We start from the raw sequence: 27,791 nt of genomic DNA, 5'->3' as shown, positions 1-27,791 counted from the left end.
TACCCTCACCATGTCCCATAGAGAGCAACATATCCTAGAATGGGGTCCATGACTAATACTCTGCAGAGGACATGGATTTTATATCAGGGCACCAAACCAAAACAGGCTCTTTATAACTGGAGAAAAATTAAGACACATTCTTTTATGGACCATAGTAAATGTGTCAGCTCTAAGAAAAGATATAAAACATTTTATGTTCAAAAAATACCCTAGAGGGCTTCCCTGGTGGTGCAGTGGTTAAGAATCCACCTGCCAATGCAGGGGACACGGGTTCGAGCCCTGGTCCGGGAAGATCCCACATGCTGCAGAGCAACTAAGCCCGTGCGCCACAACTACTGAGCCTGAGCTCTAGAGCCCGCAAGCCACAACTACTGAGCCCACGTGCCACAACTACTGAAGCCTGCACGCCTAGAGCCCGTGCTCCGCAACAAGAGAAGCCACTGCAATGAGAAGCTGCGCACTGCAACAAAGAGTAGCCTCTGCTCGCTGCAACTAGAGAAAGCCCGCGCTCAGCAACGAAGACCCAACACAGCCAAAAATAAAAAAGTAAATTTATTTAAAAAAATACCCTAGAATGTAAAAGATTTTCCAAGTCAGTTTTATTGCTGTGAAAATACTAATTTATAAATGCAGAAAAAAAATTGATAAAATTTTGGCTCAAATGCTACTTAAAAGTAATCATGGCAGTTTGGCCTTCACTCTTGCTTTGGTTCCCCAAGGTGTGTGAATACTGGTGTGGCAACAGTGTACCACTACTACCTAAAGCAGACAGATGAACTTAAAACATTCAGGCGGGAAGGAAACAAGATTTTACTTTTTGCTACCTGGTGCATAATCGAGTGTATATATAGTAAATCACATTTTAAAACCATTTTGAATGCCAGTGGTTGGGGCCTAATTTTTAATGATTACCTCACCACTTCAAATCTAAGGGGCCATGCTCATCGACTTTAAAGAGGTTACAATCAGAGTTAAAATATTCAATGAATTCCCAACTTCCTACAGAAATAACCTTATTACACTATCGGACGATTCCAAAAATGAAGTGAAAAAGGACTATTGGTTCTGAGAAGAAAATAGTAATATCCTGAAGAGAATTCAGGGGCAAGTGATGCCAAGTATTTAAGTGCAAAATTAAAACTGTAATCAAAAGCCAGATAATTATTTCACCAAATTATTTCTTTTTGTAATTCCAATTCTAACCCACCAAAGGCTTATGCTGTCCTAAACCCATGTATCATACAAAGATATCTAAAATATATAATTTAACTACTATTCATCATTTCCACTAGAGAGTAGAAGAAAGAAATGGAGAAAGTAAGAAATTTCCTTAGCACAATGCCTGGCCTGTGGGAGGAACTCAATAACTATTTGTTGAATCAGTGAATGAATGTTTTCTTTTCCTTGGAATTGTCATTTCTTACCTCACATAGTTGCTTCTTACTATATGTTAAAAATTCAGTATGACTGAAAAGGAAAAGTACAGGCACATACTTAGCAAAAAAAGTAATGCTCTGAAACCCCTAAGTCCCATGTCATTATTGCTGCTACTGCTATTGTTGACAAAAAAATCGCATAAATATAAATTGACACAGTTGGAAAACAACAACAATAAATTGATACATGATAATGTTATTTTTAACTATAAAAAATGTTCTTTTAAAAGCTCAATTGACACTAAAGGACACTGTTTGCTTCTCTAGAGGCAACAATAAAAACTTACATAATTAATAGAATGGGTAGTTGTGTGATGTTTCATGTAAATAGTTTCCGAAATAGTGAGAGGTTTATAAGTTCATAAGTACCAAAGAAAAACAGAATGCTAAGTGCTAGAAGATAGAAAAAAATATAGTTTAAGATTATATGAGGGACTTCCCTGGTGGCACAGTGGTTAAGAATCCGCCTGCCAATGCAGGGGACACGGGTTCGAGCCCTGGTCCGGGAAGATCCCACATGCCGCGGAGCAACTAAGCCCGTACGCCACAACTACTGAGCCTGTGCTCTAGAGCCCGCGAGCCACAACTTCTGAGCCCACGTGCCACAACTACTGAAGCCCGTGCACCTAGAGCCCATGCTCCACAAGAGAAGCCACTGCAATGAGAAGCCCGCGCACCGCAACAAAGAGTAGCCCCCGCTAGCCGCAACTAGAGGAGCGCACGCAGCAACGAAGACTCAACCCAGCCAAAAAAAAAAAAAAAAAAAAAGCTCAGTATTGAGACGATGTTCTGTAGGGGCCTCAATTATAACGGCTCCTTTACCATCTTGAAACTAAGGGTTAAAGTGTGTATCAACTATCAAAAAAGCTATTTTTCAGAATCAAAAATGACTCATGAACATAATCTTGTAATAGTTTTCACCTTTAAAATAGATAGGTGAGAAAATTCTTCCAGCTGAGAGAAGAAAACAAACACATATTCTAAATGAATCACACATACCATCTCCGACTGATTCTGAAGCAAAATAATAGAGAAGTAGATATTAGGTAGTGGAAAGACCATTTAATAAGGTCTAGCTCAAGTTCTGAAATGACTAGTTAAATGATTTTGAACAAGTCACATGATATCTTTAATATTTTTCCTATTTGTTATAAAATGAGGGTGTTACATTACTCCAAAGAGTCCTTCAGGCAAAAAAAAAAAAAGTTGATGGCAGATTAAGACAAGAAAATCATAGGTTGTTAAGTTACTACGGATACTTACACCAATACTAGAAAACGGGTGATTAGAATCCTTTTAGCAGTGGGGCAATTTGTCCCCAAATTATGCAAACTGCCTAATGATCATCTTTTTAAAAAACGAAACAAAGCAGTTCTGTTTCCCTCTAGCAATAAAACCATACTTTGCTATTTCCTTGTCTGTGGATAGCTTATTCATTTTCTTAATGGTGTCTTTTGATGAGCAGAAAATTTTAACTGCGGAGAAGTCTAGTTTTTTTTCTTTTATAAAAGTTAGGGCTTTTTGTTTCCTGTCCAAGAAATTTCTGCCTACACAGTTGTTTGCTTTTATATTTTACTGAAAATAGCTTCAAGGGATTATAACTAGCCCAACTAACTCCCTTGCCACTACTCTACCAGAGAGCTCCTCCGGTAAAAGGAGGTGTCCTTCCAATTTTGCATACGTTTGTTATAGTTTCTGGGGAACCATCCATTTTATGGGTTGGGAAGAATTAATAATGATGCTATTAATATTTATTAAATGCTTATTATGTGACAGAAACTTTGCTAACAGCTTCAGGACATTTAATTTTCTTTAAGAAAATTTTGGCTGACTCTAGGTTCTGTGAAGCAAGAAACTTTATCTGTGTTGTTGTTGATACATCCCCTGGCCCCCAAAAACAGAGTCATTAGTAAGTATAAACTGAAAGCTGAGTGAATAAATTCTCACAGTAACTCTATAAAGTTATAAAATTTGCCCCAAATTACACAATATGTGACAGAATTTGAACCTGAACCCAGGACTGGCTGATATGAAAGTCTGTTCTGTACTCTTTACCATTCTGTACTAGGCCACTGACACTGCCTGATAACTCTGTGGGGAACCAGTGCCTAGAAATACAGCTGAAATTATTGCTATTATTTAAGGGGGAGGAGGAAATTAAGTAAAATTAAATTGTTTTAAATTAAAATTGTTGTTTTATTCCTCACAATGCAAAAAGCAAATGTGGAATTTCTATTAAGCTCCTGCATGATAAGCCTAGACATATTGACCTTCTTATATTTATAGTTATGTGATTATTTATGCAGATTGAGCCAACATGAAACTTTTATGGCCACAGGAATATATATAGAGAGAAATTCAATCTCCATGTAAGAACTGAGAATTCAGCCTGCTAATTCCTCAGTGAGGCTACAAACCCATGGTTAACTGGGAATGCCAGGAGCAAGATCATTTATTCAATGGAATTTCCTAGTCAGGAGAGCTTTAACCACAATGCTTTTGATCCTATTGAAATTCAAATATTCCTAGTATGTATTATTTTGATTTTCTGCTTCAATAAATACAACATAGTGAACATGATTAAATTTCGTGTGTGTGTGAAGGAGATTACTGCACTGTTAACTGCTGTAACGTTATAAATGAAGATGTGGGTTCTTGAGTTAATTTGATAAAAACTTGGAACATCCCTTTCAAACGGGTTTTTGAAAAAGCTTGCTTCTAACTTATTATGTGGTCATTTATCTCTTGTTCATAAGAGTGTAGGGGGAAAAAAATCACTAGTTGATTTTTCATTATTAACTGAATTTATTGTACAATGAAGTAGTTTTATCTCTTAAATTCTCTAAATAACATTTTTTGAAGGCTACACTGCAATGCAGTGCCATGACAAGACATGTGTTAACAGGACAGGAAGGGATCTGTATTCTAGCTATTAGGATCCAGTTCTGGAAGGTTCACTAAGGTGGGAAGTTCAGGAAAGAGAGGGTCAAAGTCTCAATAACTAGAGGCAAAGAGGCTGAATCCAGGCAAGTGGTTTCTATATAGACATGAACACCAATATAATGACTTCATATGCCTACTGCCAGGGCCAAAATGGATTGTAGATTCAGTGCAGAATTGAGGCTAAAGATACAACAAAAACAGGAAAATACCTAGAACGTGTTAAAAAAAAAAACTAATTTCGCTATAAAAACATGTGTTTAATTCTAACAGATTTTGATTTCAAGTTTACCATTTAAATTTTCTATAGTGTTAATTATGAGGCTTCAACGAGCAGTGGGTTCCTTATAAACCCTGGTATTTTATTAGATCACTAGATGATCTACAGCAAATCATTTAACCTGCCTTGGCCTGTTTTCTTCATTTGTTAAGTGAGGTTAGTGATATTGACCTAAACTAATCTAACTCAATATTTTCATCAGGATGAAATGAGATCTAATATATGAAAGAACTCTGAAAAATATGTCAAATTATATGAAAAGTATTATAATTTAAAATTCTATAATTCTTCTAACACTGAATTTAATTAGAAAATATTTCAGAACTAATGATCAGTTATAGAAAAACTTTCAGGATAAATGAATCTTTCGTACCAATAACTAATTGAATTTACCCATTAATGGATTTTCACTGCAATGCATCTACAGTGAAAATTATTACAACTTGTGATTTACAAAGACACAGTAGAATCAGGCTTATTCCATTCAGCTAAGACATTGGTGAGTAATTCATAGTTGAGAACACTGATGGATTTTGTAAATCCAGACATATGGAGAGAAAAGTTTATGAAGATATCGTATATGCAATGAGAATGCAATAAAATTAAAGCGAGGATGAATACAAAGGCCTGGAGCAGGGAGGGCAAATACGTGACATGAATGTTACTATTCCTTGCCTTCCTCATCCTTCTCCCCAACTCAGTCCCCATGGACATACAGAAATCACAGCAGTCTTATGACGAACCTGAATGGGGTTTCACAATTTCCAACCTAGAGCTCAGGAAGTCATTACCATTTGAACACAGGCACATGAGATGAAAGAGAATTATTATTTTCATCCTAGGACATCAAAAGAGACTTGGAATGGAGAAGACAGAAATATTGTTTAAAATAGTATCACTGTAGTTCTCTAAATTTGCATCAATGAAATATACTTTGAACACTATAACAGAATGTAGATCATTCATCATATGTAAAGAATAAACTGTTTTCAAGGGAAAATAACATACAGCATTTTATAATAGCTCCAAACACACTTCTCGTATATACCAACACACTGCCTGGCCTGTGGCAGATAATCAGATGAGTATCTGTTGAATGGAAAGAATGACAGCTTGATTAAGGCTCCAACAGCTGCTTTGAAGCAAATAACTTTGGACATGGCACACTTAAAGCTAATGGCAGTGGAATATTTTCCTTTTGTAGCTCATTGTCTCTCTAGTCCCTAGCAAAAGGGCTGGCCCAGAGGAGCCGCTTAATAGTCACTGCATGAATACAAGAACAGGATCATTTATCTATTAAGCAAGGGAAAAGATATTTCTAAAGTAAAATTTAGGATGGGTAGGAAACTAAAGATCTCATATTCTACTGAACCTTAATTTGTGAGTCAATCTTTGAAATAAAATGACATAGTATTTCTTATCAGGTTTTTAAATTATCACTTTCATTCCCACTTGTCGCCATTTTGATTTGTCTGTTAAGTACCGTGATCTTGAAGCAACAAGATTTCAAAGGCAAAACAGGAACAGGAACACTTGTGATTAAGTGAAGAGGGATGATTTAAGTCATCAGCCCGGGGCTAGGTGTAGAGGGGAATAGAAAAGAGGAAGAAAAACAGTCTCTGGTTTTAAACTTAAATTCAAGTTAAAAAGATGGGATTTTTCTATGGGAAAGTAAGTTTAAATTTTTAAAATATATTTAATCAAGTTTTAGGCTGTGTCTAAAAAAAATCTTTTGGAAATGGAAGAATGGCCTATTTAAAGCTTTTGGCGTATAGGGCCGAAAGATAAGTCCACACTTTACCAAAGCAACTGTAACTAAATATGAACGATGCCAAGAAGGAAAGTATGGTCAATTAATGTCAGATAAAATAGAGAAGATACAGACAAAATGAGAAAAGCCCAGAGAAGGAAGTTGAAGGTAACTTTAGGAGAAGTTTCACTGACTCCATGGATATAGAAATTGAAAGGTTCTTCTGATCAAGGCCCACACTGATAAGCAAGCTGGAGTCTCCAGCAGTGAAATGACCTGCCCCAGTCCTATCTAGAATGCACAGAGCCAGGGTTTCTGAATGATAACATACAACACAGTACCCCTAGCCTCTACACCACACCTCTGCACACCAGGAGGGCAAAGGAGAGACCTTAGGATTCTTTAAATTCCATGAATGCTTGAAATAATAGTCCAAATAAAAAACACCTAAAATATTCTGGCTTTATAAATTATAGCACAATTATACAGTAGTGAGTAATTTGGCATCCACATTCATTTTATAGTTATTTTTGTAACAAAATTATTAAAACGAACTTGTCATTTAGAATTGAATTATTAAAAATCTAATTTAAGAATCAAGTTTCATGTTTACCTAGATTAATTTTTTCCCACATAAAACATAAAAAAATTTCCATCAAAGTGTAGATTTTCTGTAATATGTCTCACATCAGAAGCAAATCACCTAATGGAAGGTACTGCTTGAATCCCAGCTTGGCAAGTCATTAAATGGAATATTGGGGTCTTTTTCAAACAATGAGTCAAACAGTAAGTGGTGATTAACAAACCAAATTGCACATGGTTACCTAATGACCCAAAGGATCCTTAAATAGGAGTATAGTTTAGCAATGTTTGAAGAACAATAATACAAACTAGTTTTAGTTATTATAAGTCACACAGGGATCCCTAATTCTAAGTAAATTTAACATTATAATTGATAAAGTAGGTAAGCAGTTGTCAGAAAAAGGCTCAGAACTTGGGGAATTTTCACACGGGAGTTTACTACATTAAAGATTCCTATTGGGACTCCCCTGGCGGTCCAGTGGTTAAGACTCCGCGCTTGCATTTGTAGGGGGCACAGGTTCGAAACCTGGTCAGGGAACTAAGATCCTGCATGGTGTGTGCAGTGCAGCCAAAAAAAAACCCGCAAAGATTCCTACTGGCAAAATATTAATGCCTAGCTTATGTCAGAGACTACAAAGAGAGGAGAAGTTAAGTTCTGGGTTTTTGGCAACATGTGCCCTGAGGACTGCATGATGCTAAATGAAGTTCTGTGATTTAGGGGTGACAACAGTGGGCAGTGGAGAAAGATCTTAAAATGATGGGAGCACTGCAAAGAAAAAAATCATTGCTTAGTATGTTACTGAACCAGATGCACCTCAACTCTTTCACAAAATCTTTTCAACTCAAAAAAAATTTTTTCCCCTTGCTGAGAAAACATTTTTGATTTTATAATGGAAATCAAAGGAATAATGAAATTCAATTTTAAAGAATTTTCTTTGAAGTAAATATTATCAATCTGTTGCAACAGATCATTGAAGAAAAATATCTGGGTGCTACAAAAATTATGGAGTTATTTTAAATGTTCTCAGTAAACTGCATTTTTTCTGAAAAAATCATAAGAATACATTGATATTATGAATTGTTAAATGCATAAAATGAAGAAAAGTTCAGTTATCATTATCCAAGAATCATGGTCAACTAGTTTTTCTGTTAGTTCCAAAATAATTTAAGCCAAGAAATGGTAGGCTTTTTCCTTACGTCAAGATCATAAGCATAAAACCCTAATTATAGCATTTCTGGCTATTTAGATGGATATTGCTTACAGGATTGCAAACTTTATTGAGTTCTTAAAAAATTTTAATAACAGAGTAAGAGAAACTTTTTAAGGAAAAAACTGAAAAAGAAGAGTTTTAAAAATGTTTCTTGTGTTGGGTTTTTTCTCAACTGCCATTGATTTTGAAAACAGCGTTTGAAACACTTCATTTGCAGAAAATGCATTATTATTTATGGCTAGTCCTCCCAAATTATGTTTCTAATGAAGCTACTTAAAGCTAAGCAGTTTCATACTGTACTAAGGGAAGATTCTGAAATTATTTAGTGAACATCAACACTGTCAAACACCAGAAAAGTTTCCAATCTACTATACTACTATATACGTAATGAGAAAACAATCCTAGAATGTACATAGGAAAAGTCTAGGAAATTCCAGGATTTAAGCCTAATTGCCCTGGTAACTCTAACCTCAAACCTGCCACAAACAGGCACAAAGATTCCATTTGGAGTCCCCTAGGTCTCAGGAGGAATAAAGTGCTACCTTTCCCTGTAAATCAGTGGAAAGCTTCCAGGATAAAATGCCCTTCATTCAGTCACCCAAAGATTATAAAGGGCTCTTAATATAAGCACCATTGCCCTGTAATTGTAAATCTTTTTGCATGACAATTATAACAATACAAGCTATCAGGATTCTACTTGGAGAGCTAGGTGGCAATAATTATAAACCCATTATTGGTGGAAGAAGGGTTCAGAAGATATCTTGCTTATTGAAAAGTAAGGTTGAGAGGAAACTAGAATGGTGTTGCCAGGGGATGGGGATGGGGGAATGAGGAGTGTTTAATGGGTATAGAGTTTCAGTTTTGCAAGATGAAAAAGTTCTGGAGATTGGTTGTATAACAAGGTGAATATACTTAACACCGATGAACTGTATACTTAGAAGTGGTTAAGATAGCAAATTTCTTGTTATGTGCTCTTTTAAACACACACAAAAAAGTTGAACAAGATCAGAAGTGAGGCATTCAGATTGATTAAGGATATATTTTCTACTTCTATTAAACTTTAACTTCTATCTGAAAAAAAAGGTTGAGAAAAGTCATTCAAGACTCTGAGGGTCAACTTGTGAGAAGGCAAAAGACAAATTACCTATGGACTTGATTCAGGCTGGAAAGACTCAGAATGTTTTGGTTGTGAAATGTGGGGAGTATGCAACCAGTGGTTATATGTCAAGTAGTTTGAATTTGAATTTAGGAGGTGGTGGAAAACTGGCATTCCCAGTGATCACTGCCCAGAAAGCTAGCCAATATGATAGTACACAATCTTAAATATTTGGATTTGTGTATTCAGCCTCTCTGAGTTTAGTGAGCCGTAGCTATTACTTGTTAATAGCATAATCAAAAAATTATCTTCCCATGGTGTTATGGCTGACAGTATTATAATTTAAGTAATTCCAGCTAGAAAAATGATATGGGAGAAAGGATGCAAGTCTAAGACCATGACAACAAATGACCTCCAGACCATCTGTATCAGAATGAGAAAGAGCCAATTTCAAGCCCCACTCTGGACCAACAAAATCAGAATCTCTGGGGATGAGGACCAAGCCTGCATTTTTAATTGCTATGTACACTAATGTTTGAGAATGACTGGGCTGAATTTGAAAAGGAGAAACTGTTGTCATTTTAATGGAAGTTAGAACTCATTAAAGGTAAATACAGAGTTTAATGCTGAAGGGTATTCTTGATGACATCATCATGGCCATGGTTCTTTGAGTTCTTCAGAGGCACAGAAGAGATTCTCTGCTGTTTTAAAGGAGGGATCATTGGATTAAAAAAATCTCTTTGGGGATTTCCCTGGCGGTCCAGTGGTTAAAACTCAGCGCTTCCACTGCAGGGGGCGTGGGTTCGATCCCTGGTCAGGGAACTAAGATCCCACATGCCGCGCAACACGGCCAAGAAGGAAAAAAACCCCATCTCTTTGAAGTATTAGAAGAGACATATTCCTAGGTGAGTCACAAGACAGTTTGTGCTCCAAGAGCCAGCTGTCTGGCTAAGCTTGAAATTTTCAGAACTACAATGAGAACATTATAGCTCTAAAGCAGAGATGACAAATAGCAAATATTTGGCATGAATGCTGTTCTTCTCTCTTTCCCTCTAGATGCAGATTTCAAATTCTCAACACCGCACTTTAGGGCAGCCAATCAACTGTAGTAACAAACAAGATGAAACAAATTTGTTGTTACTTCTCCAGGGTATGGAAGGGGATGCAGAAAGAACTGGTCTCTCTTCATAATTTTATACACACACACACACACACACACACACACACACACACACACACACAATATTTCTGTAGAGGAGTAAAATTTACTTAGCTAAATATTTAGAAATGTATAATACAGATATAGTTTATAGACTTTGGTGTAATATATTTCAACGTACTCAGGTCTCTTTCTTGAAGGTATTATTAGTTGTCCTTTTGAAATTTGGAAATGTTACAGAATCAAAGAAAGCAGAAACAACTGAAGAAATGACAAGAAAAAAGTGGACTCTCCAAGTGAGAACTGAGTTTCATACTGATTCATGCTAGATCCGTGAATTTAGATATTATTGCCGCAACTACCCTTCTGCCTTTTACAAAGCCTTGAAACTCTCCAGGAGAGAATCACATATTATTTGCAACAGTAATCAATTTACTTGGAAACCTGACCTCTAATACAGATTATCTGAGATGAAATTAGTAAACTTTATGGTTTCTTTCCATCTTAAATTAGTAGTGCAAGAAAAAAATGAAGAGTGAAAATATTATTTTTTCGCTTCAACCTTTAAACAGAATTTATTCCGGATTTTTATGAAGAAAACCTTCATTGGATAATATCCAATAATTTGGTTTTCCAATTTACCATACTATCACTTACATCTTTCCAAATAAACCTGTAGAAGGTACTTTTGAAACAGCAATATAAATACTAAACTTATTCCTTCATATAATCCTTTCTGAAAAGAATGATTAAAAGTGAAACATTTCTTTTAAAAATTATATGCTATACTTCATTTTGTAGCGCAAATTTCATGGAACTTGTCTTAACTAATTCATTTAAGTAGTAAAGCTCATGAAAATTTGAAAACTGGTTCTTATGTTGTTTTGCAATAACAAGGGGTGCGAGGAAGTGATAAACTTTTTCTCTTTTCAGAATAATACTAGAAAAATTGAAATCACACTTCTTTATCAAACCTGGTAAATTAACAGAAGACCTGAATGCAAAAGTTCTAAGTATTATTCCTAAGAAATTCTCTCTGAGTTGAAAAGAATTTTCAAAGTAATAACAATCCAATTTTTTTTCTGATTTATTAATTCCCTTTATGCATCCTACACTAAGTGTATGTCTAGTCTCTGCCTTAAATAATTCCAATAACAGGGGTGGGGGTAACACTACTTTTTGAAGCTAGTCCTCATATTGAGGTGAATCTTCTATAAATCTCTATTCTGTCTGAAGCCTACTCAGATTATAATTCTAAGACAAATATTTTAAACCTAAAATTTTAATTGTTGCTATAATACAAACAGGATAGAGAATATTAAAAAAAAGTTACACCACCTGTAATGATCCTTTTGAGTTGTTGAGTATTTCTGTTACATCAGCAGTGAATCTTTTTCAAAATTAGGAATTCATTCATTGTTTTTGGAGCACTAATCACTGAAGTTGGAAATAGAAGTTAATGAACTTGCAGAACTGCCAAGTGTCTATATGTGAATTAATTTAGTGTTTCTGATAGGATGTGATCCACTAAAATGATAGCTGTTAAGTGGCTATGTAGTCATATATATTAATTATACAGATTTATATATAAAATATGGTTTTGTTAATTATGATCAACACATTAATTATAGAATCTCTTCAGGTTGGCAAACATAAATTATTCTTAAATATGTTAGTTATGTTTTCAAATAATATTCTCAATGAGTGGGTGAAGTATCTCTAAATTTAAATCAATGGGTCCAATTGTTAATTAGAAAAAAGTACCACAAATATACGATAGTATATATATAATTCCTCTATCCTATGCATATAGATAGGACACAGGAAGGCAGTGAAAATATTACATGCTTTTAAAAGAAATTTATGTATTTCTATCCACATATATCTTAAGAGCCAAGCAGCATTTTAAGCTTTAACCTTTATTTTCTGTTTACTTAGCCTATTTTAGTAATTATGAACCATTTGAGCTACATGGAGTATGTCACAAAACGTAAATTTAAGGGGCTAAACTAATTCCAAGGTCCCTTCAAGTCCTAATACTTAATATTCACTAAAACTTGTATTAACAATTCTTGAGTACAGAAATTATTCACTTTCCTTTAGTAAGACTTGTACACCACAGTTATTTAATAAATTAAAAATATGCTTCAGTCTCCATAAATTTGAAAGCTAAACTTTTCATATAAGGATTCATAATTGTTAATTCCTATCAGAATTATCTCAAGATAGCTGTAAAAAAATCAGAGGGAACTAATAAGCGTTATTAAATGTAATGAAAGGGTAAAAAAGAGAGGAAAATAATTCTTTACCTAACCTCTAGTCAATTTATAAAAAAAAGGTTGCTTGTTTTAAGATTTGTAAATTTCTCAAAGCAGAATGAGTAGCACTGAATCTTTTTCCTACCAAGATGCTACAGTTGTTTTGACCCAAGTTTCTGCTTTATTATCTTTTGTAGCTAAGGTAAAATCACATCAGCCTAGATTATTGGTTCTTAAAGTGTGGTCCCCAGATCAGTAGCATGGGGTCACCTGGGAATGTATCAGAAACAAAAATTCTTGGTCCTCTCTTCACTCCCCATAACTAAGGAACAGAAAATCTAGGGGTAGGGGCCAGCAATCTGGTTTAACAAACCCTCTAGCTGATTCTTAATTCCCCTAAAGTTTGAAAACCACAGCCCTAGAGTAATGGAGAAAAATGTGGATCTGTAAACAGGGCAGTCATCACAATTTATCCCTCTGGAGGTAAGGAAAAAAAAAAAAAAGAGGAAACGTGGTAATTAAAATATGAAAATGAATGGAATAATGCAGAAGGAGTAGGATGGCAGAAAAAGTTGCAAAAAAAAAAAAAATCACCCAGTAAAACTCTCACCAATATTGATAAGATTTTTTTTAACATAACCAGTTGACTTCGCTTCATGAAAAATTAACTTGTAGACCCACTGTGAACAGTAATTTGTCTCTTCTATGCCCTTAGGGTAGAATTGGGATAATCATCTATATTCTCATCATCTGATCCCTTTAAAAAATTATTCACACTTACTTGAAATAGTTGGTTGGGATTAGAGGTTCAATCTGTAAGCTATACTAAAAATCAAATAAATTGGATTTATTAGCACCATACAGCCCAGTAATCAGAGGCAGATTTATTTACAGTGGTGGCTGGGGTTGATTGTGCTTTATTAGTTGGGAGTTAAATCTCAGAGTAAGTCTTAGAGGCAGTCTGGTCTAACTGAGCACAGTCTTTGGCTTGGTGCCAGTAAGGATTCAAATATATTATATTCTGAAACACAGAACCAATTTCTGAACCTCTGGAAAATTATATTAAAATGGGGATAATACGAAGATTAGAAATAGTAGATATAAGGGGCCCAACAAAGCCTAGAACATGGTAGGTATTCAGTAAGTAATAGTTATTAGTACTGATAAATCTTGATTGACTCTTCCTTTTGTTACCACCTTCTATTTAAAAATGGTCATGGTGCAATTTTCCTCGAGGCTAAATTCATTTCTGAAATGACCTGTCAATCATGCTAGTCAAAATATTTTCTGAAGACCTACTATGTACTGAAAAGTAGGAGTAACTGCCCCTTTAGGCCATATCATCCCAAGTGAAATATTTTCTATTCATCTTAAACTGTTATACAGAAAGTACAGTTAAGAGTGTTGAAATTAGTTAAGTAAAGTGAACCAGGAGCCCTTCTTTCTTAGAGTCCAAAGTGTAGTTCATAGGGCAATTTATAAATTTTCAAAGATCAGCTTTAGTCTTTCTTTATAGTGTTTCAATAGTCATCTGAACAAATAAATAGGATGGAGTGGGGCTAAGGTAGTAGTGGGAGAAATTAGTGTTCTCAACCACTTTCAACAGGGTACAGTGTACAGAAGGGAGGAAAAAACAGGGACGGAGGTTATTTATGAGTGATGGGGTTTTAGAATTCTATTTTTACCCCTGATGATAGCATGGTTTACCCTTTTGGGGGAATTTACTCAACAGTGATAGATAAAATCCCATAATAACTCAACTGAACCTTCAGACTATTTTACCCTATTGAAATTTCTAGACTGACAATCATTGGTATAAATCACACTGCTAGTCTGAAGGACCTAGAAATAAAATACAGTTTCTGAAGTAAATTAGCAAATGATAAGGAAAGTTATCACGCTAGGTGTGATACACACTAGGTGTGTACACAGTAGGTGTCTTGTATTCCTAAGTCATTATCTCATGATTCTGTTGTTTTATTTGCTGGGTGATTTTGTCACTTAGGTGTGTTCTTTTGGTAAGGTTGCTTGGAGTGTTTGAAATGGGAAACTGAGGAAAATTTCTACAAAATGGCCAGGGTAAAGGACTGCCAAACTAAATTAGTCCCTCCCATCCCACTTAGATTTAAAACTACACTGAAGAAGAAGCAATCAAGAACCTAAAATGGATCTGCTATTTGAGGAGAAAGAGAAGAGAGGAAAAAAACTTCTACAACAGCCAATTCACTCTATAGAATTTGTTGATCAGATGGCTAGTGTGAACCACCACCAGGCTAAAGACTGTTTTATTAAACGTTTCTGCAATCAAATTTTATGTGCACAGATATTATTATTATTTTTTGAAATTGACAAAACACACATGTATACATGCACTTCAAAATATGCTTTCCTTGCCCATAAACACTGTCTTTGATAAAGAAATAGGCATCCAAAAGACAGGTTTAGGGAGAAAGGTGTCACTCTTAAAATCCCCTCTGTTGACAGTGGTGGTGGCACCAATGACTGGAGGACTGGGATGCCTAAGTAAATGCCTCTGAGACAAAAATCTGTGTGATGCTTCTCCTCCCCTCTCATCATCAACCTCTGTAGTTTCTCAAGGCTAAAAACAAACAAATAAACAAACAAACTCATTATGTTTTATCTTTGCACACCCTAGTAGGGTAGGGTCCTCTATAGCAAAACTATATTGTGCGAAGTTCAGCGTTCTTGATTTTCTTTGTTAAATGTCGTGATTTGTAACATAGGATGTTCAAAAGGACCAAGGAAATTGGGGTCAAAGGAAGGACCTGATTCTCGGGGACCAATGCAATGATAGTTGCAGTGTATTGTTTAGCAATGTAATTTATGGTTATTTCAGGAACAATGGCATTTCAGAAAGTGATGTTAACTTTAAAAATTCTTTTGTCACATGCAATATAGAAAATGATTATAAAATAAGTGATGCTACTTCCAAAAAATGAGACTTCATATAGATAAGAAAAATATTTTTTAAAAAAATTAAAGCGGGCTTCCCTGGTGGCGCAGTGGTTGAGAATCTGCCTGCTAATGCAGGGGACACGGGTTCGAGCCCTGGTCTGGGAAGATCCCACATGCCACGGAGCAGCTGGGCCCGTGAGCCACAATTGCTGAGCCTGCGCGTCTGGAGCCTGTGCCCCGCGACGGGAGGGGCCGCGATAGAGAAAGGCCCGCGCACCGCGATGAAGAGTGGCCCCCGCTTGCCGCAACTGGAGAAAGCCCTCGCACGAACCGAAGACCCAACACAGCCAAAAATAAATAAATAAATAAATAAATAAGAAAATCCTTTAAAAAAAAAAAATTAAAGCATAGGATAGTTATATAGTAAGTATATAACAATTTGGTCTTAGGACTAGGAACAAAATTTTATTGTGTGGCTAGAGAGGTACATGTGTTATAAAACTAACACTTCTGCATGTTCTTTTGGGCATCATCACAGGTTGGTGCATTATTATAGTTGTTTTTAATAAAAAGAGAGAATCTCTTACTCATACTTTCTAATCCGGGTATTATTCTTCTATTTTTTCTTTCACATTCTGTTAATACAGAATTTAAGAAGTTTAGAGTAGGAGGGAACCCTAGCTTCTAGTACAATCTTGTTCATGTTTCATATAAGGAAACCACCCAACAAAAGTGAAATGATTTGCTCAGGGTCAGGCCATATGCTGGCAGAATTAGGTCTTATTATTCTTTCTCAAAGGCTCTTTTAAAGGTTAAGTAAACAGGGATTTAGTTTTGAGAATGACTTGTTTATCTCATTTCTATTAGATTGATTTCTTTTGTTATAAGCAAGCAAAATAATCAGCCACCACCTTTCTCTTCTCTATTTCTTCTTTTATATTTGCCGCCTCTAGGCAACAACTTCATCAAATCCACAACAAATCATAAATAAAATCCTGAAGAAGAGTATTATCCTACAGAATCATTTGTTCTAAGAAAAATAAAATACTGAATATTTCCAAATATAGGCGTCTCAGATAAAGACATTTGGCCTCTAATCAGATCAAATAAAGTAATCAGATTTATACCGTTATTCTGATAAAGACTAAAACCAACAAAATCACTTTCCCTCCAATTTTACACTTTGAGCGAATCTAGCTTTTAAATACTATGAACACTTTTCTTAGGGATTACTTTCTCTTTTCTTTACTCCTAATATTTCCTGGGAACAATGAATACTTGGAATAGAATAACACAGAAACTAAGTATAAAGGGGTAAAATGAAAGTACAGACAATGCCTATTCAATCTTAGAAAAAAGTCAACACTAAAGAAGAAACCGTATATTCCACTTAAATGAGTATTTTCTTCATATTCACATTACAAACTAACCTCACCGTAGCAGCACTAATTCATTACCAATAAGCTTTTATTTATTGGTAGATGCCACTGGCCTCAGTAAGACTATGCAATTTCTCACAAAGGATATTCCAAAGAAGGTAAAGTTTGGAAAACAATTTACCAGAAAGCACCAACATGGGAAACTCCTTAAGGATGGAAAATTAATTTTTTTAGCCTAAATTTAAGCAAAACTCTTCCTGAAGGTGAACTACTTTCCTTTTGATCCCTCTCTTTAAATAAGGAACAATACCTATAAACCATTTTAAGCTTCAACAAGTAAATACCTGGTGATCTTTACCAATGTTACGGATTCTGCAAAGGATAATGATTTATTCATCACTAAAATAAAAGAAGCAAACTCTTTTATGCTTTAAAAATATATGTTTAAGAGAATCTTTTTTTCTAACAACACTTTTTCCATGTTACAAACAGAAAATCATGCCATCAATTATGGAGATATTATTCTAAAGTTGAAACCAATGCTTTAATTTTTTTTTTTCAATGCTTTAATTTTTAAACCTTTTAACATTTTCATAGAGTTTACACACACCAACCCACATACTCTTTAATTTGAGAAATTCTTTCTCAACCCACATACTCTTAATTGGTTGCTTTAATTCATAACTATATAGGACCCTTCAGGGTTCAAGTATGGGACCTTTAATTTTTCAGATAATAATTTTTTCTTGGTGGTTATTAGAAAAATGACCTTAAAGTGCCTCCTTGATGTGAATGAAAAGAGAACTATGACTTTTGAGGGGGAGGGGTTGGGGAACTATTAAAGCAACTTTGTTTATATTTTCAGGAATAGTAATTACGCTAATTTCATTTTCAAACAATTATATTTGCTATTTTATATTCTTACAGCAGAAAATAGAGATGGTTTAGTTGTACTTGTAACCTCATAGCCCTTACGTTTTTAATCTTTTCCCAAATCATCTTAGTACCTCTTGGTCCCAAGGAAATCTGACGGACTCTGGGTCCCTCAATGGGGAATCAATGCTTTAAATAATCAGAAGTAGTGTTATCCCTTTGCTTAGTCTTGGATTTGACAAAATGCTAAATGAATTATTCATTAATAACTATACTTTTTCTCATTATAAACACTCATGTTAATAAATCAAAAGATTTCAGCAGGATCATAACCTTTTGCTATGGTTCTAGTACTCATTTACTCTTACAATGGCAAGGTCTTTGGATAAAAATAATAGTAACAGAAATAGTAAAAACTGACTAACAGTGATGATTTATTAAAGCTTTTAAACATGGGTGTTTTTCATTAGAGGACACAGTTAATCTAAAATAAACTTTGGGTAAATAACTTAACATCCTGAACTGTATTACCTCAGGAAAAAGACCAATACTTTTTTGAGGGAAGGAAGAGGGGGAGCTAGGAGGGCAAAGTGGTTTTGAATAGGGACAGGAAACTGAATATTTATACATTTAAAAATTGATATATACATATATTTGCATTTTGAGTAAATTCCAATGGGAGTCATTTGAAATTTCCTTGAGGTTCCCTTGGTGTCATAAATAGTTCAAATTAAATGTAACTATCTATGCATTTAATTGATCTATGGTAACTAGATCAAGTATGGTATCTAGGTAAAAGAGGACAAAATTCACTTATAATAACAGATCTAAAATTGATACTACTGGGTACAGGAAAGTGTATACGGTATGTTTTCAACTGTATGTTTAAGAAGAATATCTGTATATATAATACATATGCTTGTATATGCAGAGTAACTCTAGAAGGAGACACAAGAAATTGGTAACACTGGTTGCTACATTTCAGTGTCTACCCATCTGGCCCATTTAAATTTTGTACTATATGCATGTTTTCCTTATTTAAAAATATTGACTAAATAAATTTAAATTACTTAAAAAATCATGTCAAATTAAGGAAAAAAAGATTATTTTTTTTAACATTATACAAGAAAATATACTAACACATAAACTGTTTTTCTACATAAATTTGGGTATGACAGAGTAACTGTGATCTAAAAACTCAATTTTCACAAGACGTGAAATTGGGAAAAACACATTTTCCCTGTACCTCACTGCTACAGTATTGTGGACTATGGATTGTCTCAACAGCATACTAACATCCCTACTCTCTTCCTCTAATGGGCTAGCCATGAGCCAATATTTCTCTATGAAATTCAAGAAATCTTTAAGGAAACTCCAGAAAGATTTTAAGAATCTTATTTGGCAGTGATAAATATTATACCTGTATTATTCTGTTGGCATAGAATCAATTTTAAATTCTCTTTGTGGTTTACTTTAGATTTTATCCTGCCAAAGATGTTTGGTGTTTTGGTAAAAGAGAAACTTCAAACTATGTGATGACTAAGCAAAGCTCTTACATAAAGCTTGGAATAAGATTTTACAAATAGTTCCAGTGAAAGACATTTGGAAATAAGCAGGAAAAAAGAAAATCTCACACTTATGAAAAAATTATTTCCAGAACACTACTTCAAATTTGCAATTAAGTCCTATTTACTTAAGTATTAAAATAAACCATAAAACAAATTCTAAAGGAATGATAGTACATACATCAACTTTCAATGGTAGCTGCTTATTAAAACTGAGTGTCTGAGTGTGTATTCCAATTTCATCCTCTTCAAATTGTGCAGCTCAGATAAATGTTTATTTTACTGAAAATATTTGCAAAATTACAATATAAATACATGATTATATTAAGATAGGATCACTATATATAATGTATTCTTATCCACAAATATAAAATGAATGCAGTAAATATAGTATACTCTTGATGAATTGTTAGTACACAGTGTTGTTAGTAAAGTACATACAACCTATTATTAAGCAACAATTATCTAGTTTTCAAATGTATATCTTAGGAAGTTTGCAGGATGGAAGGATACACTAAGTCCCCTAATACCCTTTTTGGTTGGTGAAAGTTAGTTCTTCTGCAAGTTTTGAAATAATATCATATTTATTTTAGCAATTGTTCTTAGGCTCTTTGCATTTCCTTAATTTGAACTTTCTTTAGTCTGGGTGTTTTCTTAACGATGCCATATCAGCCAATCATACTTTTAATTCTAATACAGTATCATGCACTGTCTTTTCATTACTAATTTAAACACACATCAACAATGAAACAGAATTGTTAAAAATTATTTTGTCTGCACAAATTCCCAAAATTAATTTTCAGGGTATTATGGGGAATCTCAATTAGATATAATCTCAACTGTAATACTAACCTGGGCTAGAAATAGTTTTTTATTGATTCTAGTCCTGAAGAATACAAATATGAACTCTACTTTAAAATTCTTTGTTAAATGTATTGGGATTTGCTTCAGAAACATCTTCTACCCTTCTCCATTACACTGATTTAATGGAAACTTGTTACTACAGCAGTTCCAACACAAACGTATGCATGCAAGAGCTCACCCTACAGATTCTAACTACATAGTTATTGAAACACATCCCACCGGTCAAGTGGCATAAATGTACATCTTTTATATACAAAAGGTAAAGTGCATTATTAAATTAGTGAACTGACAGATTGTCTGCCTGGACCATATAGCTTTCAAATAGACAAATGTGAAATTCTCCCATTAGAACCAATTATTTCAAGAGGTTCCAATTAGCTTTTCCACCCTGTCATTTATTTTTTGGCCATGCTCTTTAGTGCAAATAAGCTTGTGTTTGACTCAAGTTTAAGGGACATGGCAGTTTGGGGCTTTAACAAGGAAAATTATAAAATGTGGCAGAAGTTTAATACTTTTATAATACATTGCACCTTTTGCATATAAGCAACAGATTAGTGCTGCTTTCAATTGGTAGGAGCACACTGCCAACGATTATGAGGGACCCGTTTCCAAATTTCATACTATCAGCTTATATTATTACAGTTTTGAGTCTGTACCACATTATGCTTGGATTATTATGTGCAAACATCATCAGTGTTTTAGAATTATATAGTGAACTAGTAATTTTGGTTACTAACTTTAATGCTCACTTTTTGACTTCTAACATCCAGTTGCCTTAAGAGTTTTATGTCTTCAAGGCAGGGATCCTATTATTTTGAAGAGTACCATGTACACTTGCAGCTCCATTTATGTTACAAATGACAATAAATAAAATGTATATTGCACAGATAAGAATAGTAGCTTATTTTATAAGATACATCTCAATACATGTCCTAATACCAGAGTTTTGGACTGGATCTTATTTGATTATGGCTAATGAATGACTGGAAATTTTAAGTATCAAAAAAAATCACAGCATCATTTCATTTTTCGGTGAACATTAACTTTGAAAAAAATGAAACAAAAGGACTGGCAGAAGGCTTCATGATTCTAAAGTATATTCAACTGCCGGTACATATGCATCTATCCAGTTTGTAGCTTTGAGATGGTAAAAACTCTGAAGTATACATACAATGTAGAAAATTTGGCTGCCTAACCAATTTTTCACTTAAATTATTAATGCAAAATTAAACTAATAATATTTATATACAATGAGTTAAAGATATTTAAGTCTGACATTGTATCGTGTGTATGTATATATATATAACACACATATATACACACACATAGATGTGTGTGTGTGTGTGTATATATATATATACATATATACACTCAAACCTTACCAGACTAAAAACCAAGAAGGAAATTATTTAGACTTAACAGATATAAATATTTTGGAAGGGAAGGTTTTAAGAGAGAGTATACAGTCACAGCAATAGTGATAGGAACACTCAAATACTGGAATATTCACAGCTCCAGTTTGCCAAAATCTGACAGGTTGATTATTATTAATAGGCACTATGATGGGCAGCAAAGCAATCAGTAGTACAGTAATTCAAGTGTACACCACTCCTTCATATACCCCAAAACTACTTTTTATCAAGCCTAGAATAGTTATTTTACAGTGAGGACTGTTTAAAGATCCTTGCTACTTTTAGAGTCTCAACACCCTCCATGAGCTATTAACTCTAGTCCTAACACCATCTTCTAACCTTCAGCTGGTCCATAGTGATCCAGATGGCCCACAATTATAATGAACTGGGGAGATTCCTTCATACTACTTGAGGAAACTGGAAATACAATCAGTAAGCCAACACCTGTATGTATGTCTAGGTTACTGCTTGCTTGTTCTTAAGTAACGTAATCAGTGAAATTAATTTTCTTAATTCATATCATAAAGTTTTCTTAGTGACCTTACTTAAGTGTATTTGGGGACAAACCTCTGGAGGAAAAACAACTGTTAAAATAATTGTGAATTACTTATAGCATATAAAAGAAGAGCTACATTCTGAACTCAATCCAGGCAGCCAGCGCTCATCAATGAGAGCTATATTTGGGGGTTGAAATCAGTGTCTGGCTTTTAAACATGATTATATGGACTCATTGTGTGGGAGGTGAATAAAGCCAAGATAAAAGACAGTAATTTCTTTCAGATAAAATGCAGCTCAACAGATAAAATTTCAGTCAGTTAATACAGGGTGGGTTGGTACACATATACATTATATCCACTTGTTTAAAAAATTGCTTAGGTGTTGAAAGATTGCTGTGGCACTTCCTGGAAAGTAATTTTTAATACCAGTAAGTGGGTGAGTCTTGTGTAAAGTAAACCTTGTGTAAAGTATCATAAAGAGCACCTTGGAAAAATGCCTGAATTATTCTTTCAAATATGTTTATATCCAATCTTCAAATTATATTTTTCCAGGCTGAAATTGTACATTTATTCTAAATGCTTTTTAGAAAAAAACTTTTTTTTTTCCTGGAATTAAAACACCTTTAAAAGTCAGGTTTATACTGGAAGTGTTGAAATGGACTTCAGGGTAGCAACTGCAAAAGTGCTACTAAAATATATTATTACAGATTATTTTTATATCAGGTAACTGGTGCACCAACCCTTCTGAAACAGTGTTAAAGCAGCAGCATAAAATATAACACCTTGAGTCCATGATGTATTTTGGGAAAGAACCTCTCACAACCTTCAAATTAGCATGAAAAGCTAAAATATCAAGATTTCCATAGCAAAGCCTCCCACGCAACAGTGACATAAAAGTAATTCCTGAAACTTTGGAAAGTCAATAATAATATATGGTACAATAATCAGAGGTGAAGATGGGATTGTAACTAGTTTAGAATAACCAATTGAAACTCTCTCATGGCATTGATATGGCAAGTATAAACTGTAGGGTCACCACAAAATTTGAAATTATAGAATACTATAGTAACTCTAAGATTCGATTCTTTAATGGTACTGTTTAATATTCAGTTACCCAATGGACATTTAATATACTTCTACTCGTACTTTTGTAAATAAATATATTTATAATAGAAGTCAGTTTCTGTTTCTGTGGTAACTGTCCTACAGGTAATCCTAGCAGCTTTTAATGAAGTAGGAATGGAATACTTTTTTGGGGGAACTTGTTAAATAGAAATTCACACTTACATATTAGGTATATGTATCTTTTTTTAGGCTTATGTCATACTGCAATGTTAATCTTAGTTATGGTATCTAGAAGGTCAGAATGTCACACTTTGTGCTGATTTGCATACTTCAATAGTCTGGAGCAGCTGAAGCAGCTAAACTATTTAGCTCTGGGAAGGTTGAAATTCCCATAAGAATTATAGTGTTTTATGGATAACATAACATGAGAATCAGACTCCTTGAAGTATAACTACTAGAGGTATTACTCATAACAAAGGGCCAAAAAAGAGGAAAAATTTCTTCAAATGATTATGGATCAGTACTTTTAGCCAATTTATGATTTTAACTTTTGCCTGATGGAGTTCAATTTCATTCTAGTCGAGGCATTCTTGCTCTTCACCACTGGCCCTTCTGCCATCCATCCTCTTTTCTTTATGGCTGTTGAAAATTTTCCTCATCTCTTCTTCGTACTTGATAAAATTCTCCCCAAACCTTGTCCAAGCTTTGAATGGAACAGTAATAGTATTACGGTAAGGTGGCCTCACCTCACTTACCTTCAGGAAAATTCCATATTTATTAGAGCCCACATCAAAGTAGAACCTTTTATTGTCCACTCTGAAAGAAGTCCCCTCTGGGAGTTCGACTGGGTCATCGTCTCCACCTCTGCGTTCTTCTATGTCCCCTTCGCCATAGTCTTCAATGAGCTGAACCAAGGCATCCCGAAACTCAATCATCCCTTGTGCTGGGAGTACGATAGTCTGCTCTTGGCCCAAAGTGTGGCCAAAATAACCTATCATGCCAGTCCCCCGGATCATGGTTTGTCTTATCCTTAGGAAGCGACCCCGCTGATTTTCCTTTAGGTCTAGATAGTATTTCCTATTGTCCCTCTCTATGTAATCTGTTTTGAGGACACTGTGAGGGTGCTCTTCGGACCCCACAGAGACTGGTGGGGAGGGTGCTGCGTGCTTCTGTCTCCTCCTGGAGCTTTGCTCTTTGCCGTGACCATGCTCTTGTCGGTGGCCTTTCAGGCCCAGGTGGGCATAGTGGTCAATGAAGTCCCCTAGACAGTCCTTCAGCTCCGCGGCCACAGACAGAGAGAGGGTCAGTTTACTCTTTCTGATATTGTCTTGCCGGCCTCTCCCTATCCAGACTTCGGCTATCTTTAGGAACCGGCCCCGGGAGCTTTGCTTCACGTCTAGGTAAAACCTCTTTTTCTGGATGTCCACCCTTTTGGAGGCCAGCTCCTGGATTTCAGCTGCGCCCCCGGCCTGGTTAGGGGTGGCTGAAGCCGCGTAGTGGGGGTAGTGGGAGTGCTGGGCCTGGGGATAGAGTCTACTCTTGCTGAGGCCAGAGCCCCCTACATTCTTGCCGCCGCGGCCACGGCCGCCGCCGCCGCCGCCTCCCCTTCGCCTGGCTCTTTCCATCTTCAGCTGCAAGTGACAAACAGACACACGGGTGGGGTGGGGGAGGAGTGTTGAGAACAATCGCAGACGCCCCTCGGCCTGCGCTGCCCCAGCCTCTGCCCGGGAACCCCACACCTGGCCGCTCTTTGCGCGGCGCCGGCCGCCGCAGCACCAGGACGGTCGGCGGCGGCGGCGGCGGCGGCGGCAGCGGCGGCGGGCGGCGTCTCCCGGCTCCGCACCGGGCACACATCATCCCTCCGCCGCCCCTGGCCTCCCGCTCCCGCTCGCCGCCGGGCCGCCCGCCTCGGGCTGGACAGCCCCCGGGGCCCCAGCCAGCCCACACTCACATCACCACTGTTGCCATCACCGCCTCCGCCGATGCCCTTCGAGGCCGCCGCCGCCGCCTCCTCCAGCTCTCGGCCCCTCTGTTGCAGCCGCCGCAGCCGCCGCCCCCTGCCTGCTCCCCCGCCGCCGCTCGCACTGCCCCACGCCGGAGCAGCCGGGCAGGGGCATCTCCTGCGGCGCCCACCGCCGCCGCCCCTCCTGCGGCTGCTGCGGGGGCCGCCGCCTCTCTTCGGGCACCGGCCCGCGGCCCGCCGGAGAGAGGGGGGCGGGGAGGGGGGCGGGGAGGGGGGCGGTGGGAGGTGGGCAGTGGGCCCCGCCTCCTCCAGCACAGCCCGCTGAAGGGAAGACCCGGTCTCCGCTCTCCCCTGGGGCCCGCCCTAACGGAAGCCCAGCGCGTGGGATCGGAGCGTGAGCGCGAGGTGACCGGACAGGTGTGAAGGTGGGGATAAGGACCCGGGTGGCGAGAGTGTTCTGACTTCTCCAGGTTCCGCCGGGACGTAGGACTCTGGAGGCCCACCGGCACCCACAAGGAGACTACACTTCCCGGAGTGCTCAGCGGCGGCGGGAGTCCTCCGCGCATGCGTTTCGCGTAGCCCGCCGGGCTGGGGTGGGAGGGGCTGCAGCGCGGCGCTCTGGGAGTGGCGGACTGGGGGCGGGCGGACCCCGGAGGGAGGGGTGGGAAGGTCCGTGTCCCAGAAGTGACGTGTGCTGTGTGCGCCGTGACGCTCCGGCGTGGACTCTTCCCCGCGGGAATAAGGTCGATTGAATTGTTGGTGTCCAGCCTGAGTGACTGAGTTCCAGGCAATGCTGTTGGGTCGCTGCACAAGTCGTCCAGCTGAAGGAGAAGTCCCGTTGAACTGACTCTCCTCACGGTAACGTGTCCTCCCCAACCCTGCTTCCACCTCCAGACCCCTGAGGTATCATTCTAGCCTTCTCCGACACTGGCGGTGCTCAGTCCGGCAGAGCAGGCCTCTGGGCTGTGTGTGGGATATTCCTTAGAGACGGACATCTTCCTTCTCCCTTTCCACCTCCCAGGCACCCAACCCATTTTGTGTAGTGTAACAAGTTATCCATTTTGTGTAGTGTAACAAGTTATGTTGGATTTTTTGAGCTCAAAGCATCGAATCCTTAATGGTTTGTTTTGTTTTTGTTTTCCCTGGTTGAATTTGAGTTGTTTTCTGGATATGTTTGAAGATGTAAAAACTCTCCCTATGGAAGAGGATATTAAAATCCTTAGGATGCTAATTTAGTGGTCTTTAAGTCAGAGTACTAAGGATTTTGTATAGTTCGGTGTGTTAACTTTTAGGGAGCTGAAGGTCTGTAGGGGTGAGGCATTTAGATTTTCATGCCATTGAACAGTGGTCTCCCTTTGTTAATTCAACAGACATTTATTGAGCGCTGCTCTAGGTACTAGGGATACCATCAATGAACAAAACAAACACAAATCGCTCGTTTTTGGAGTTTGCATTTTGGAGAGAGATAGGCAATGAGTCAAAAGCCTGGTATATCAGAAGGTGAAGAGTGTCGGTGGGGGTAGGGAGCTGCAGTTTTACAGTAGGTGGCCAGGGAAGGCCTGGTTGAGAAGGTAATTTTTGAGTAAAGACCTGAAGGAAGTGAGAGAGCTAGTCCTGTGGCTATCTGAGGGAAAGGAAAGTGCAAAGGCTCTGAGGGAGCCTGCATGGTGTGTCCGAAGAGCAGCCTAGGAGGCCAGTAAGTTAGAGCAGAGTGAGATAGAGAATTGTAGAAGATAAAGTCAGACAGATTGTGTAGGACCTTGTAGGCAATTTTGAAAATTTGGGTTTTCATTGTGAGGGAGGTGGGAAGCTACTGGAGAGGTTTGTCAGGGAAACACCATGATCTGAATGATCTTTAAAAAAAAAATTGTGGTAAAATGTATATAACAAAGTTTGCTAATTTAACTATTTTTTAAGTGTACGATTCAGTGACATTAATTACACTCACTGTTACAACCGTCACCATTATTTCTAAAACTTCTGCATCACCCCAAGCAAAGTCTGTAACTGGTTAATTAAGCAATAACTCCCCATTGCCCCCTCTGCCCAGCCCCTGGTATACTCTCTATGAATTTGCTTATTCTAGGTAGTATATACAAGTGGAATCATATAATATTGGTCCTTTTGCATCGGACTGATTTCACTCAGCATAATGCTCTCAAGGTTCATCCGTGTCGTACCATGTATTAGCACTTAATTTCTTTTTATAGCTGAATACTGTTTCGTTGTGTGTATATACTATATTTTGTTTATCCATTCATCTGCTGACAGACAGTTGGGTTTTTTCCCCCTTTTGGTTATTGTGAATAATGGTGCACTGAACATTGGCTTACAAGGATCTGCTTGAGTCCCTTTTTCCAATTCTTTTTGGGTCTGTACCTAGGAGTGGACTTGCTGGATCATATGATAATTCTATGTTTAGCTTTTTGAGGAACTGCAGAACTGTTTTTCACGGTGGTGGAACCATTTTACGTTCAACCAGCAATGTTATAAGTGTTCCAGTTTCTCCAAATCCTCTCAAAAACTTGTTTTCTGTTCCTTTTTC

The 27,791-nt window shown here is 37.1% G+C and overlaps 2 protein-coding genes across 8 annotated transcripts in view; one reads left to right on the top strand and one right to left on the bottom strand.

Moving 5' to 3' along the window:
• PURG (purine rich element binding protein G) overlaps positions 1-25,322 on the bottom strand; it is a 34,755-nt gene extending 9,433 nt beyond the window's left edge. The window contains exons 1-3 of one of the 3 annotated variants that reach the window (XM_057537154.1): positions 25,235-25,322; positions 24,039-24,914; positions 9,902-10,398 (exon numbers count right to left, since the gene is read on the bottom strand). In XM_057537154.1, coding sequence (XP_057393137.1) covers positions 10,369-10,398; positions 24,039-24,908 — 900 coding nt within the window. In that variant the 5' untranslated portion in view covers positions 24,909-24,914; positions 25,235-25,322 and the 3' untranslated portion in view covers positions 9,902-10,368. Of the gene's footprint in view, positions 1-9,901; positions 10,399-17,391; positions 24,915-25,234 lie in introns of those variants that run through there. The other 2 variants (XM_057537153.1, XM_057537152.1) reach the window with 2 other exon arrangements.
• Positions 25,323-25,547: 225 nt separating this feature from the next.
• WRN (WRN RecQ like helicase) overlaps positions 25,548-27,791 on the top strand; it is a 123,269-nt gene continuing 121,025 nt past the window's right edge. For 4 of the 5 annotated variants that reach the window (XM_007174071.2, XM_028164502.2, XM_007174070.2 and 1 more), the window contains exon 1: positions 25,956-26,104. The gene's annotated coding sequence lies outside the window, so the exon portion shown is untranslated. Of the gene's footprint in view, positions 25,664-25,955; positions 26,105-27,791 lie in introns of those variants that run through there. The other variant, XM_057537149.1, reaches the window with a different exon arrangement.

This window comes from Balaenoptera acutorostrata, chromosome 21 (genome assembly GCF_949987535.1).
Source record: "Balaenoptera acutorostrata chromosome 21, mBalAcu1.1, whole genome shotgun sequence".
NCBI classification, from domain to species: Eukaryota; Metazoa; Chordata; class Mammalia; order Artiodactyla; family Balaenopteridae; genus Balaenoptera; species Balaenoptera acutorostrata.
This window is presented reverse-complemented; position numbering and strand designations above follow the sequence as displayed.